We start from the raw sequence: 15,000 nt of genomic DNA on the forward strand, positions 1-15,000 counted from the left end.
TGAACATGTAAATTAAAAACTGCTGTAAATTGGAGGTTTGGTCCCAGAAATACCCAAGAGCTTCCATTTTTGGCAGCCAGCAACTAGATGGAAATGGCTCCCATGGCTAATTCAGGCAATGCAGCCACGAGCACCCACCCTGAATGGGATGGTGCAGGCAACCATCAAATCAGTGGAAAGAGAAAGGAAGAGGATAAATGCTAACAAACAAAGCCAAAATACCAAGGTTTACACAAAGGCTCAAAAATTATTGTAACAGTTGATCCTTGTTGTCAACTCCTTTTATGTGCGTTTAACTTGAGTTCATTTTTACAAGTATTAATCTAAACTTCTGCAAAAAGAAGTTTCTTTAAGGCACAGGCACACATTGACAAACATCAATAATGTCAGGGATCCAAATTACTGTACATACAGTGGAGCCCCGTTAATACTGTCATCAACGGGCCTAAAAAAATTGGCCATATTACCGGCGTAGAGTGAAATTCATGACTAAAGGACCGTCATGACAAATATCACATTTGCACTTCCAGAAAAACTTTTCTCTTTAATAAACAACCAGAATTATGTATGTACAGTAATTATATAAAATACTTGAAACTTTGCTTAGTGGGTAAAACGCTTAAAATTGTTAAGCATACTGTACGTTGTGAGTCTAAAATCAAAACAAGAACACACCCAGCTTAGTGTGCTTGAACTAAAAAACGGAAGCCGCCGTAATTACCTAACCGAAAGACTTTAGTACCAATCATGTTTTTTTTTAAATGAAAGCACAAGGACCTAATCCCTTCGCAACTTGCCTTACTGGATGTTACAGTAGTGTCAAGATCATCTTTGTAATGAAAACAGGGAGGAGTGTTGCTGATAGTACTTTGTAAAGTAAATCGGTTGTTCAATTACAGTGATAAATAACAAAGGTGAATGAAATTGACATGTCACAGGCATTTGGGTTTTCTTAATTTAGTGTGAGTGGCCGCATTGACGGGGTGAAGTTACATATTACCAAGGTCGACGTAAGGGGGGGGGGGAGTCCACTGTACCTGATATTGAGAATTCCAATAGAGTTTCCTCTGACACCAGTGATCCAAGCCTTGGTCGGCCATGAGGAGATGCAAGCTGCAAAGAAGTTCAACCAAACAAACAAACAGATACTGTAATGTTATGTTATATTTTCAAAAGCCTACTTACAGTAGCAAGAAGTGCTCTCTAGAATATGATAAGGCCATCACTTATTTAATATTAGAGAGGAAAATTCTTGTGTACATGCAAATAAAGGATGCCAGGGATATTATATTATTATTGGTAGTGTTTCCTGATTTTTCTTAAAGGAACAAGCAGTGATGTGACAAAACTTCATCAATTTTTGAAAGAACTCCCTCAAAGCGAAAGATGGTCAAAATTGAGAACAACTTGAAGGCCCACCTTCAAGTTCAACCGACAGGCATTGCATGCCATGGAACAAATTATTTTCATTTATCAAAATTCCATCAAAGATAAAATTCAACCAATCAGACCACTACGATAAGCAATGCAAATTTCCATAACAAAAACAAATGGTCGGTACAAGGTGGGCCTTTAAGAAGTTGCTAAGTAAGCCTTCAAAAATTCCAGGGTTGAGCAGGGCTCAAATCCAGAGAGCAAAGTTCCAGATTCAGATCCCATTATAAAGCCCAGATTTTCCAGTCTTCCTTTGCAACCGGTTAAGTTACCTCCCAACTGTGAAAATCGTTCTCACTTAGAGAGCCCCCATATAAAGGCAAAGTCATTTTAAATATTTAACGTTGGTACTTCCTTCAGCTACGAGGCTGGTATCAATGGAAGCCGACAGTGTGCCCGCTCTTTGCCCTTCTCCCTTTCCTACAGGTATTTAAATCTATACATGTAGCTACACAGATGAGAGGAAAGTTGAAACAGACAGCTACACGGATCAGAGGAAAGTCGAAACAGTCATTGAAGTCACTGAGGATTGAACTGAGGACCCCTTACTCCTACAGCTGTACACTAACCTAGCTATACCTGCTCTAAAAAATCCATATACCTGTTACCTGCTATTGTTTTTATATAACAATAACACAAGTGAGCAAATAAAATTAATGCTTAGTCAAAAGGTTATTTGTATTGAAAAAAAAGGTAACATAGGGACACTAGAAACCAGAATTAACTGACTTGCGATGTTTATCATTAATTTAGCACTCTCAGTCCTGAGAATCAGACTGCTTCAGGGCTGAATGGGTTCAGTCAAATTATGGTGGTAATTACCTCAGCATATGGATTGTAAATGTATAAAGTGGGACTTATTGCCCTCACAGAACCAGACTTGCCATTGATGTACTTGAAAATACACTTGTTTTCAACTATGAAATAAAAAAGCTGTTGGTATCCACTTTTAGATAAGATCAAACAAGAAGCAAGCATTTGTCATATTTTGATCACCATTACACTTAAAACCCTTTTACTTTGACTTACTCTTGTGCTAGTATCTGATCAATACACAAGACCCTAACTCCTGAAAAATTGCTTCTCATTGTAACTTTGTGGAAAATTAATAAGTTTTGTTCTCGTTTTACTGCAGATTGACAAGAACCCCACCCAGCGAGCAGAGCCTCCTTTTGTCTCTTTCTTTACTGAGGAGGAGAAAAGGAGGCTCGGCCTGGGGAATCGCGTCAACTCTTTGAAGCCGCCGCAGCCCAAACTTCTGGACTAGTCAATCTTGTTTTCTCTCGTCAAAACCATTTTTCTGGTGCAAGCATCCGTTTAGAAATAAAACCGTTGGTTACAATTGAGCCTGCTGTACCAAGAAAAACCAAGATGGCGGCGAGATCCGACGTATTAGGCTTGGGTTCGAGACAGCATCCTGGCAACATGTAGCGCATACTCAATAAAGATCTTACTCGATTCCTGCAGAGTCTTTCACAAAAACGCCAAAATCGAGCAAGCCAGCTCTGCCAGCAGGGTGCAAGAACCCCAATCATAAAATCTGATAAATGATTCAAGGGTCCTGCAGGTGATTAGCTAAAAAACAGCTTATTAGCAGTGCATTCATGTACAAAAATTAATACTCTATAATACTCTACTCTGACCTTCTCCAAAAGTAACATCTCTGTTAATGGCCCATTTGATAGCTCCTCTTCTCGCCCCTGTGATCCCCCTCTGTTTGCAGTCCAAGTAGTTTGACAATGACGTTGGACCATCTGCAAGCAAATTATTCTACACACTGTAAAGAATAACATTATTAAAACTGTAGTACTAAATAACTGGAGAGATGTAAATATTGATCATTTACCCAATGTTTGTCTCAAAACAGACAAAGACAGGTGGCACAAAAAGAGAGAAGGGAAGGAAGAGCCATGGAAACAGTCTGAGGGGAAAGGCAGTGAATTGTTGTGGACTGTTATAATCTACCTTGTAATAATGTGAGACCAGTGTCCTGTTCAAGGCATACCCAGAAACATATGAGTCTCACACAGTGACTTGCAAATATTAAACTTCTTACATGTAGATCTACAATGCTACATTGTGCAATAAGATGCACCCTAAACTTTCGAAGACTATTGTGACAAGTAAGCAAAATGAAAATTTCCCCTAAATACCCTGTTTTAAAACACTGTAACCTAGAAATACAGGAAATTTTGTTGACCATGTTTGCTGTACTTACAACAATTTGCTTCCAAAAGTTACTAATTACGATGAAGTACAACACAACACATCAAACTACTTTGATGATGGCCTGTTCTTAATGAAATCAAAGAAGCTTGCATCTGTACGAGGACCGAACAAACAAAATTTTAATAATTTGGGCCAACCATCAAACTTGTTTAACTGCTACAGTATCAACTCGCTCATACTGTAAAAAAAGATGAAGTCAAAAGCACTACTTACCATCTTCACAGCTTAAGGTACTACTCATATCAAAGCATGTGATTTTATCCTTAACTTAGAACTCTTAGGGTGCCTTACTGATAAATGCAGTAATAACAGAAGCACAAAAAATACACACGGGTAATTTGTACTGCGAAAGAAGACCAAAGGAGTGGCATCAAGAAAACTTCAAAGAATGTTACCTTAAGCGCCTGAGCGAAGTCTTTGTGAAAGACAGGAGGCAATAATTATTATTAATTCTAAATATTATTCAGAAACTAATGAACAAAAATTAGTTTCAAGTACATAGTTCTTAATTTTTGGTGACCTTAAATTTGCCTACCTCGATCAATGGTAAATAATTTGTAAATACTCTCATCAAGAATATAATCCATATTTCTGCTCTGAATTTTTCACTGTTTTGGTGCATAGCAACATGTAACAATGCAAACAATAAAACAAAGAGGAATTATTTTTAAAGACAAAAAGCTACAACAACCAAAATCCCTTTTTCACTTCCAACTGCTGTGTACATCAATTTAAATTTATTAATATTGTCTTTTACAGCAGCAATCTAGCTAAATCAAATAAAGGTTCATGAAAAGAATATTTAAGAAACAGAGTGCTAAGAACTGAATGTATTAAAAATTCTCTGCATGGGTAAAAACCACATCAATTTCTCCTGATTTTGTTAACAAAGACAACAATTCCCTCTGCACTTATTTAAACCACAAAATCTATAACACATAAGGGGTGTGTGCACATAAATGCTTCCCTTGTTTGAAATTATAAAAGAAGTTACAGGATTAAAAAATCTTAAAAATTTTAAAGTATTTTAATTCTATTTTATAGGGAAAAAAGAAAATGCCAAGTGAAGGCACTCCTATAACAATAATTACTATCAATGGCAATTCCATTTGGCCAAAGATAGTACAGTATTCAAAAAAGTATTTGTTTATAACTTTTCACTTTATTTAAAGTTTAATAACATGTGGTGTTACTTTTAAAATTCACAGACCTATTTCGATAATTACAGAACAGAATGAATTCTTTTAAAATGACAATTTTCGATTCAACCTGAACCATTAAGATTTAATAAGTCCTGTAGAGGCATATGGTTCCCCAAAGAAACAAAGCAATTTACATTTACACAAAATTAATGTATTAACAAACACATGACCCATTGAGCAATGAATAGAATGATAAACATGTCAAAAAGCCAAAACACGTACTGGACCAAAAAGAAGCCAACCAAGCCACTTGCCTTCTTTACGGTTATGGCAAAGCTAAAAGTGAACAATAATTTGCAAACAGAGTGCAATTTTACTCACAGAGGTGTCAGTGACAACAATGCACACAAGGATAAAGAACTTACTTCCCTTTAGCCTGTAATCTTTCCAAACTTTAAGAATAGAAATTAAGGACACATCAAGTTTCTGTGTGATTCTTCAAATAGTCATTGTACCTTAACTTTACAAGCATTTGTTGCACTTCTTGCAACTTAGATGCTTATTGAGGCTCAAATCTTTTGGTAAAACTTCTAAATTGAAGCTATCTCTTATGTACACCAGATGTGCACATGAAATGTTGTGAGCAATAAATTATCTTTGTTCTCGGTGCACATAAAGTTGACAAGTTTTTCAATTCGGTATAATGAAAGACAGAACTTTAAAAAACTTAAAAGGCCAGCAGTAGCCTGCAAAACCTTTGAACGTATGAACAAAGAGATTATGCTCACTTTTACCGAAGGTGTTGAAACCACTTTACTTTCTTTGAAATTCTTTTAGTCACACATTTGAACAAATAAAAAAACCATTTTGTTTATTAAAAAGCACTTGGGAAGGAAAGAAGGCAGGTAAAGCAGTTTGGTAATTAGCACCGTGACAGCGAAAAAAAAATCAAACGAAGCTATTGTCCACGAGAAATGCCTTGTCACTTTCAAAACACCCTTATCATTTACATCCAAATATTAATGTTACGGTTCTTGTGATAAAATCAAAGATCGGTCATTCATTGCATAGCGTGTCAAATACTGCATGCGAGCAGTATCGGAAAAAAAACTGCGTTACAAAGAATCTTGCAAAGTACAGAACTCCTTATCAAGACACGTACGTCAAAAAGCTCTTAATAAGACATGTGCTACATACGGAGACAAAACTCCATCTTGATCTCAGTTGCATCCAAAATAGTCTTAAAACTTTTTAACGGAACACTTTCAAATATTCTAATATCTCCCACATAAAGAATTTGTCGTTCCTCTCAGATATAGATATTAAACTTCCTGCAGTGTCGACACCGAGATAAACTATAACACGAGGAAAATACCGCCATGCTAATTAAAGATATTTCAGTGAAGAAATTTGAAGAGAGCCAACCATTTGGAACCAGATTCTCCCAACTGCAGTGTAATATAACAGCTAAACTTGCCTTATATCATCACTTGGATACCCGTATCACACTTAAATAAATCCGGAGACTTGTCATTTCGGGTGCAACATATAGTCGTGAAAACAGCGGATTATAACGTAAAACGTGATCGATATCATAAGAATGTCTCATCAAATGCTGATGAAGTGGCGTTCATGTAAAGTTAAATGTTTAATGGTCAGAAAATGTATGGCTTATTTTCTAACCGCTACACAGTTAAATATTTTCACAAGACGCTCAGCACATTTTCAATATTTGCCAATGTGCAATAAACTGTCACGGCCCTTTTACAAAGAAACTCGCATAATATATACATATAGCGTGCGAGCTCTCCTTTCATAGTTTATTCAAATGCAATTGAATTTCATCGAATGTTGAAGAGACATCCAAACCAAAAACATTAAGATGTCAAATCTTATCGACATGAACATAATCTTCTATTTATGACACTGTTAAAATAATTCCCAGTACCATAACACTCGGTACACCCCGAAATAAACCAAAATATCACAAGGTTTTAATCGCTCGGTGTTCTCTGCCAAAACGAGTTTGCGACAGAAAAATACTCCCGAGACTTGAAGATCAGTTTTGACCTGGATTTAACATGTTCAAGTGAGAATTGTCAACCCTGAAACAAAAGTTTCACACCGATACATTCGGATGTTTATGACCTTAATTAAGCGCAAAGAAAACAGTTGCCAATTCGTATAAACATTTCGATGCTGTAGCGATGGATTGTTTTGCAGCAAGTCGCCGCAACAAATAGGACTCAGACACCTACCTAAATCAAAAAGACCTATCCAGTCATTCGCTCCACACTGTTCTCTGATATCCCAGTAAACAGTTACACTGTCTCCAACAGAAATCCTCGTCTTGCTTAGTTTGAGCATCGAAAAACCAGGTCTGCGATCGTCCTCTGGTTGTCGGTCGTCCAGAAGACAATCTTCGCTAACTGCCCGTCGAATTTCGCTGCGTCGACGGTAATTTAGAAGTTTAATATCGTTTGCAGGCATTTTATGCCTTGTCTGTGACCAAAGTGTTCACAGATCAGGCAAATCATTCCGCCAAGGCACTGCAAATACACACTCATTTGACACTCTCAAGAACTGTTCAGAATCTCAAGTTGATCACATCCACATTGCGCGCGCATTTATAGCAACCGGAAATGAAACGTTACCGTGCTACAACGCATTTCCGCATTAAACGCAACGTGAATTATCATTGTCCTATACTATTTTCTTTCGACTTCAGGGGTAAGTCAACGACATCTCTCTATTTAACTAAAATCATATCAAAAAGGCCTTCAGGATATAATATCTCTGGTGATAAAGGAATGCATTTATTGCTTAAAAAAAAAACCGGAAATGTGCTGAAGCCACGCGCATCGACAAGTGGGATAAGTATATGTACCCATAAAAAAGTTTATCATAAAATTATCGGCCGACAAAAACGTGCTTACGCTGAAGGAAATTTCATTTTCATTTAAGAGAATTTTGTTCCGTAATTTGTGTTTTCTAATCGGCGACACTCGTGCGCGCGGCATCTATCTCTGAAGACTAATTTTTTGCCATTCGTGTACCACATTTACCCATCCGACCTGTCATACTACGTACTATCAGTGTGCAAAAGTTCATTTGAATGTTAGCCGTACCAGTAATTTAACACAGCGATGTTCACGTCACGTCGCAAAGGACTTTTTCGTTACGCGGCGCAAGCAATTTTTCCGCGCTTCGCTTCCCCTCCCAGTCTTCCGGTTTAAATTACATTTGAAATGCGGGTTTTAGACAAAACAGAGGAAGACGTGATCCTCTCACTTACCGATTTAAGCAAGATCACGTCTCCTTTATGACCCACACTTCACATATACATATATATATATATGTTTATTTCATTCATTGAGTCCGTTCAGTGGTCACGTGAGACCAACATGGCCCAGTTGGTAGAAAATTGCACCAACATCGGAGAGGTCATGGGTTCAAACCCCGTTGAAGCAACTTGAAATTTTATTATTAAAACGTAGAAAAGTCCATTTTTATGTCAGATTCAAGGTATTTGTCAACCTGTGATCAGGCGTTCTTTTTCTTCAGAGAGGACGCGGAAAATAAAGAAAAGAACGCCTAATCGCAGGTTAGGTCTTTGCAAGTTCTTTGAAGTGATTTTGAAAAAGAGGAAACATTAAAGCACACAACAGGCCGCGCGAAGCGACCTGTCTTAGCCACGAGGAACATAACAATACCCCTAAGGGTACAAATATGTGGCCAGTGATTTTAGAATCTATCCAAAGAAAATTGGAAGTGACATATCGCCTGGCTCTTCCCGCCGGCTTACATCCATTGTTTCAAAAGAGCTCTATGCAAGCGACCGTGCAGAAAGCGTCTTCCTGCGGTTCGCTCTTGCAAGTACCCGCACAAATATCGTTCTCGTGTTGTGATGTTCACGTGGACTTGGTGAGTGGTTTTAAACTGAAGGTGGAGAAAAAGGAAAAGGACAATGAAATTGAAACTTGAAGAAGCTTGAAGAGGATGGGGGCGGTGAAGGTTTTATGACCAAGAATAACTTGGCAAAAATTCATTGTCCAAGGAAGCCTTGCTCTCAAATAGCACTTCTGGGACAGTAAAGAGATCCACAGAGGAGGCACTCGACAATGACAACACGTTCACGTTACTTTTCATGTTGCATAATTTATTTGTTCACATTGATTATGAAAACGCGATACGGGAGGTATGCAAGATTCCTTCAGCCTCCTTTTTCAAACAGAGTCCAAATGCGAAGTGCTTCTTATGAAAAATTGTCTTCATCAATATGAAAGTAAAACTAATTACTGAAACAAACCCTTCAAACTTGGACACGTTTTGCAAAAAAAGCTTCAGTAACCATCAAAAGAATGAAAGATACTTGTAAGCCAGCTGACAAAACAAAAAGACCGAGAAGAGTCCTCGTTTTGACGCTCGCTTGCATATTTTTTAGCAATTTTCTTCGCTACCCACAATTTTAACGCCTGAAACAGGCTATAAATTAGTTCTAATTGCAAGCGTCAACTTTCTTATAACTTAAAAAAAATTCTCACAATTCACCACATTTGCTCTGATGTAGACCAAAGTAACACTATTTCCTGCTAACCACCGGGGCAATTTTCCGACAAGACTATACTGACAGCGACAGGCCATTCAACTTTCCCCATTTTCATTCCCCCTCCATATCCTCCTCCTCCTACCAGCCCCCCCCCCCCCCCCCATCCCAAGAAAAAATAGAATCCTTGGTACTTGGTATTGGAACTATTAGGGTGCTTTCCTTTTGTCAGAACTGCAATCTTGGACAAATTAGAGGGAAAATGGAGACCACTCCTTCCTCCTCCCCCCAAAATAAGGGAAGAGAAAATGGCGCGTTTTGGCCTTCATCCTTGATTTAGGGGGAGGGAGGCATTTCTGTTCAATTCTATTATGTCCAAGATTGTGGCCGGTTACACCCGCCGGTTTGCAAAGAAAATGCAACAATTTGAAGGAACACTTGCATAATAATCTCTCGCATTCTGTTAATTTATAGGGCCACAAATTTATCAGTAGCCTTCAGCTTACTGTCACGTGTTACCCTATTCAAATAAAGTCTATTATTATTATTATTATTATTATTATTATTATTATTATTATTATTATTATTATTATTATTATTATTATTATTATTATTATTATTATTATTATTATTATTATTAATTTGAAGGCGTTGTTACTTGTAGAGTCCTTCCAAATGCCCGGTCTGGCCAGTCAGTTCTGTCAGATGGAAAGCGTCCTAAGAAAAGGCCTGGAGGGAATTTCAAATAGGGTTTCTTGATTGTAATACAGCGTCAATAACGTATGTCAGTTTCTACTCAAAACTGGCTGGGCGAAGGTGATAAAGATGGTCAGGCATAATATAAGTGATATCATCCCAAGGATGGCGGTACAATCCCATCTTGAGACGCTTTTGATCCAAATAATGGCCTAAAGAAGCAACCAAAAGCAAAATTATTTTTGTGCCACAAAAGGCCTTAGTGCATTACTCGAAGGGAATCTGTCAGAGAAATTTTCAAAAATGAGCAAAGGAGAATCGGTTAACACCGCCATCAACACGAAAACTGGCTTACCGATGAAGCCAATCGATCGCCCCAAGACGAACAATCCATTCAGCGCTCCGATCTCAACAAACTCGTCTGCTTCCTCTCTGAAATGAAGGTGACACGAGGTTCAGACGCCAAACGTGACCGTGTTTTGAATATTTCAAACAATAGAAAGTTGACATGACTAGCTGAACCTTTCAGTTACTGGTTTTCCGATAAAGTGTAATTAAAAATGCAGTTTAGGACGGTGCCTGCCTACTAATTCCAAGGTATTTTTGCGCGGTTTATGAGCATGAGGAAAAAGAAGATCTTAACAAGTGTTATTGAAATCGAAAAAGAAAATTAGGGCAACCACGCATTTTTCAAAGATAATTTATCAACAATATAAAAAGATTTAAAGTACTAAGCAATGTATGGCGTTCTTTTCCAAATTGAAGCTTAATTATCTCTGAAAACTGCAAGGTTACCCCCAATTTTCTTTTTACATGCCAAAAGCACTTGCTATGTTCTGCTTTCTCCGCATAGTTTTGAACTGCGCAAAAATATCCCTGTATCAGTAAGCACCACCCATAGGAAACCCAAATATTTCGAGGTGCGCAAAACGTATGCTCAATAACAACAGTAGGCGCAGTCCTTAAGGCTTGACTGGTCCCGTCCAGGGGCAAATTTAAGACAGAGCAAGTCACCAGGGACTGAACTCTTAACGGTTTGCGAATAAGCATGTGGGTTAGTGGGTATTTTAACGTCCTGCACTAAGATATTGCAGATTCTTTGTAAGACGGAGCCGTCAGTTAATCGTTCTTGTCCGAGACGACCACATGGTCTGACAAAATGCAATAAGCGGCATCATACAAGGCATTCCGATGCTCTACCGATTGAGCTAACCGGACGCGGGTCGCCAAAAAGACGGTGAAAGTTATATGCGTTATATATGCCCGCCACAGCTGACCGCGCGGCCTTTCGCTTGGTTAGAACCACTTGGGTTTGTGCCAACAGCTTGTTGCTGAGGGAGTGTTATGCTACCAATGCCATATTTCTGCTACAAACTGCGAAATCAGTAATCATGATAACACTAATAATAGTAATAGAACAATGCTTGCAATGACGAAGTTATTGTTTACCTGGTGAAAGCTCCACAGTGACGGAGAAGATCCACAAATGCAGCTCCGATGCATCCATCAACATTCAGTATAAGGTTTGGTTTCTGTTAAGGAAATTGAAAATTTAACCCCAGATTTGCCCCCAGGGCTTTCCGGAATATTTTCCCGGAAAGATTAATATGCACCGATTTTGAGTTTCAATTACATTCTAGACGCGGCATTTCTTTGCGGAAGGATCATAACGTTCCATGATTCTTTCCGTGGTTTAGTTTGTTTAAAGTCATCCTCCACAGATATAATTTAAAACTCAAAAGCTAACATTTATTTTTATACTGAAATAACCGAAGAAAGCACAGACTTGTTCCAAGTTGCGAAGCGACAAATGAGTTACCAAATTCGAGAGGCCCTTTTAACTAAACCCGATAACGTAAACCGAGAACAAGGTCAATTAGCTTGAATAAAGTTAACGTTTCTATCAAGCGTATCACGGATAACATAAGAATTCGAATTCTCTTACGCACAACCGGTTTGTCCCCAATCGTCCCTCAAATCAACGTCTAACCTTTGAAATTTTATGGTCACATCAAGAGGAGCAAAAAAGGTCTGTGAAAAATATGTCACGAAAGGATGGTTGCTGAAAAAGAAACATGGGTGCACAACGAAAACGATTTGCACAACGTGCAATGTGCAATGCAATGTGCACAACGCACAACGTGCAATGTGCACAACGATTTGAAAGATGGACAACATTGCTAACTGATGAAAGCTCGGCGTTAACTCCCTTAGTCAAGCCACCCAAACCGTGATCCTACGATGAAATTAACACGTTTAGATCATCCCACGCAGATATGAACAGAAGTAACGAAATTAAAGCCTGAAAAATTCAGCCTTGAAAGGGATTAGAACACACGACTTCCGCGATACCAGTGCAAAGCTAGACCAATTACGCCTGAATAGACCAATTCGGCTAACTCAATGTTGTACCCAATTCAAATCTTTTGGGAATAAAACGTTTTGTTCCAAGTATTTCCATCTCATTTAAATGTGAATGCTTCATTGTCATGCAAATTCAACACACAAAGAATCTTAACCCCGAGAGATTTGAATTGGGTACAACAATGAGTTAGCCGAATTGGTCTATTAAGAGCGTGTGGATAAAAAGAGAGACTTATCAATGTAAGAAGTCATCGGTTCAAATGCTGTTCTCGGGCTTTCCTTTCGTTACTGCCAAAGATAACAGACATAGCTGCATAGATGCTTCTTTCTGCTGTTCACACACGTCTTTCATTTATTAAGTCTCTGCATGCCTATCCACATCCCGTAAAGGTTTAAAACAAACTCACAAGATGACCAGCTGTATAATCCTGCTATTTAAGTTAAACGCTGAGTGTGAAATTGAGCCGTTCAGGTTCATAACTGCATTGCTAAAAATCATGATGAGCCTCTTTTCGCAGTTGAAATGTATGTCTTCAATATTCATAGCAGAAAGTAACTTGTCCCGCGTACCTTGGATGTGGTGATCTTCTCGATTTCAATGGCATAATTCAAGACTGTCGTGACTGGAAAATTCTTTTTCACGAAGTCCTTTAACAAGACAACTCGCATGTCTGGATTGTTGACCTTAAGAGTGAAAAAAAGAAAGAAATGTTACAAGATAGGGGTGGGATAAGGTGTTGAAGTGAGGTTCCGGTTGGATTTTGGCCACAAGTTTACTATGAATGCTATAAAAAAACGTGCAAAAAGGGGAAATCCTGTACACTAACTCGAGGTGTCCACCTTATTTTAAGATCCTCACCCGACACTATGAAAACCTGTCACGTCAACATAAAAAAGATACCTCCATTGAAGATGACGCACTGAGGTAAACATTTAGTAAAACTTTAAATTGGGTTAAAATCTGCTCAGTTGCGTTACCTTGGCGTTTGCATGGCGAGCAGTGTTGGAGGACCTTTTTAGCGTTCACTCCTCCTTTTGGCCTCGTGTGCAGTACCTGCGGGTTCTCGGATCAGCGGTTAATGGCCAGGCATTATGAGTGCGCACGAGCATGTGCTCGTAGTTATATTTTTATTGTGTTGTTTGCGTTGTCTGAGCGTTGCCCCTTCCACTCCTTCATATTTATTTCCTTGCACATTTTACTTCTCTATTTTCTTTCAACTTCTACTTATTTCTTTATTCCACTATAAGCCATTATTTCGGTTCAACGGGTGCATAGTTTGGGGAGAAAGTTGTGAGAATGGAGGGGTGTTTATATACTTTCCTGGCTGGTTCCGCCACGTGAGCACCCAGACTCTATTTGTGACGAAGTAAATAAAGGAAAATGACGCCAAACTGAGTGAAGTGCTCTTCATTATTAATGTACTTAAACCAGTAATAATTTATTGTCTTTATTATAGAGGCTTAACGTTCTGAAAACGGTGGTTGGAATTCGGTCAGGTTAGCCAACTGAATTAGGTGTGTGCCCAGAGAGCATTGACTATAACACTGCGTGATGGAAAAAAAAACTGATCATAAAAAAAAAATGAACGTCTTTCTCGTCAGGGAACTCACAGATTTCACTCGATGACCAATTCCCATGATCAGCTGTCCCTTCTTTCTCATTTCATTTACAAATTCCATCGGTAGCTGTCCGCTGTCTAAACCCTGGGAAAACATTCGAGCAGCTGCGTCTAATGCTCCACCGAATCTGTCACCCTAAAACAAATGAGCAAATAAATCAGTGCTATCAACCCGGGTGGGGGTCTAACATCTGTTAGCTAAGCCTGTAACCTACAATTCGCTAACTTAACACTTGGAGGAATGGAAAGTCATCGTTTACTCATTAGAATTGATCAGGCGGTACTAATTTTACTTTCTCGTAGCGCCGTGGCATGAGGCCACTCCACGGAACGTAGACTGCTGCCAGTCCGTCTTATGTCAGTCAAGCTGCGCACTTTTGTCACACACCTTAGAGACACGGCTAAGGAAGGCATGGTTTCTTTCGATTGCGTGACAAAACACGATTCACACATAAGCGCGCGCCTGGACTACCCAAAGAAACTTCTGGAGGTCTACACGGCAGGCTGCGGATCTCTTGCGTGCTGTGGTAATGATAATCGCTTTACTGATGTCCCAAGCTTATAAAGCCGAGCACGAGTGTTCTACTAACTCGAGACACTACAAATCAACTCAATGCACACCAAATCAAAGTTTATTTAGGCGAGTTCTCTCACTACTGAAACAACCGTGCTTCTTCAAGGTGTAGATAGTATTCATTAAAGGACGTGCTATGTTGTGTGAGACAGTGGGTGCCACAAAGAAAGTGTTTAAGTTCTGTCTTATGCATATGTTTCTCTTGTTATACTTACGATGGTAAGAAGACCGGACACTAGAGAAGATATCAGATCCTTTCCAGCTCTGGCTGTCACGATAGTGTTATGCGCTCCTGAAACAGCTGTGCGTGACACCAGAAAAGAAGCGTGACAATCGTGAACAAGACTTGTATTAGATGAAAGCGCACGCAAACCATCGAGACTTACCCGGTCCGTG

The 15,000-nt window shown here is 38.9% G+C and overlaps 2 protein-coding genes across 3 annotated transcripts in view; both read right to left on the reverse strand.

Annotated features, from left to right (window-relative positions):
• The window catches only part of LOC138013003 (uncharacterized), a 31,851-nt gene extending 24,429 nt beyond the window's left edge, over window positions 1-7,422 (reverse strand). The window contains exons 1-4 of one of the 2 annotated variants that reach the window (XM_068859963.1): window positions 7,064-7,422; window positions 3,078-3,188; window positions 2,257-2,351; window positions 1,038-1,113 (exon numbers count right to left, since the gene is read on the reverse strand). In XM_068859963.1, coding sequence (XP_068716064.1) covers window positions 1,038-1,113; window positions 2,257-2,351; window positions 3,078-3,188; window positions 7,064-7,295 — 514 coding nt within the window. In that variant the 5' untranslated portion in view covers window positions 7,296-7,422. The remainder of the gene's footprint in view (window positions 1-1,037; window positions 1,114-2,256; window positions 2,352-3,077; window positions 3,189-7,063) is intronic. The other variant, XM_068859964.1, reaches the window with a different exon arrangement.
• Window positions 7,423-8,943: 1,521 nt separating this feature from the next.
• LOC138012631 (ATP-citrate synthase-like) overlaps window positions 8,944-15,000 on the reverse strand; it is a 33,049-nt gene continuing 26,992 nt past the window's right edge. Inside the window, exons 26-32 of the mRNA XM_068859456.1 lie at window positions 14,991-15,000; window positions 14,820-14,905; window positions 14,023-14,166; window positions 12,982-13,095; window positions 11,497-11,579; window positions 10,403-10,479; window positions 8,944-10,259 (exon numbers count right to left, since the gene is read on the reverse strand). The exon at window positions 14,991-15,000 is cut by the window's right edge and continues 55 nt beyond it. Coding sequence (XP_068715557.1) covers window positions 10,144-10,259; window positions 10,403-10,479; window positions 11,497-11,579; window positions 12,982-13,095; window positions 14,023-14,166; window positions 14,820-14,905; window positions 14,991-15,000 — 630 coding nt within the window. The 3' untranslated portion in view covers window positions 8,944-10,143. The remainder of the gene's footprint in view (window positions 10,260-10,402; window positions 10,480-11,496; window positions 11,580-12,981; window positions 13,096-14,022; window positions 14,167-14,819; window positions 14,906-14,990) is intronic.

Source organism: Montipora foliosa, chromosome 8 (genome assembly GCF_036669935.1).
Source record: "Montipora foliosa isolate CH-2021 chromosome 8, ASM3666993v2, whole genome shotgun sequence".
In the NCBI taxonomy this organism is placed as follows: Eukaryota; Metazoa; Cnidaria; class Anthozoa; order Scleractinia; family Acroporidae; genus Montipora; species Montipora foliosa.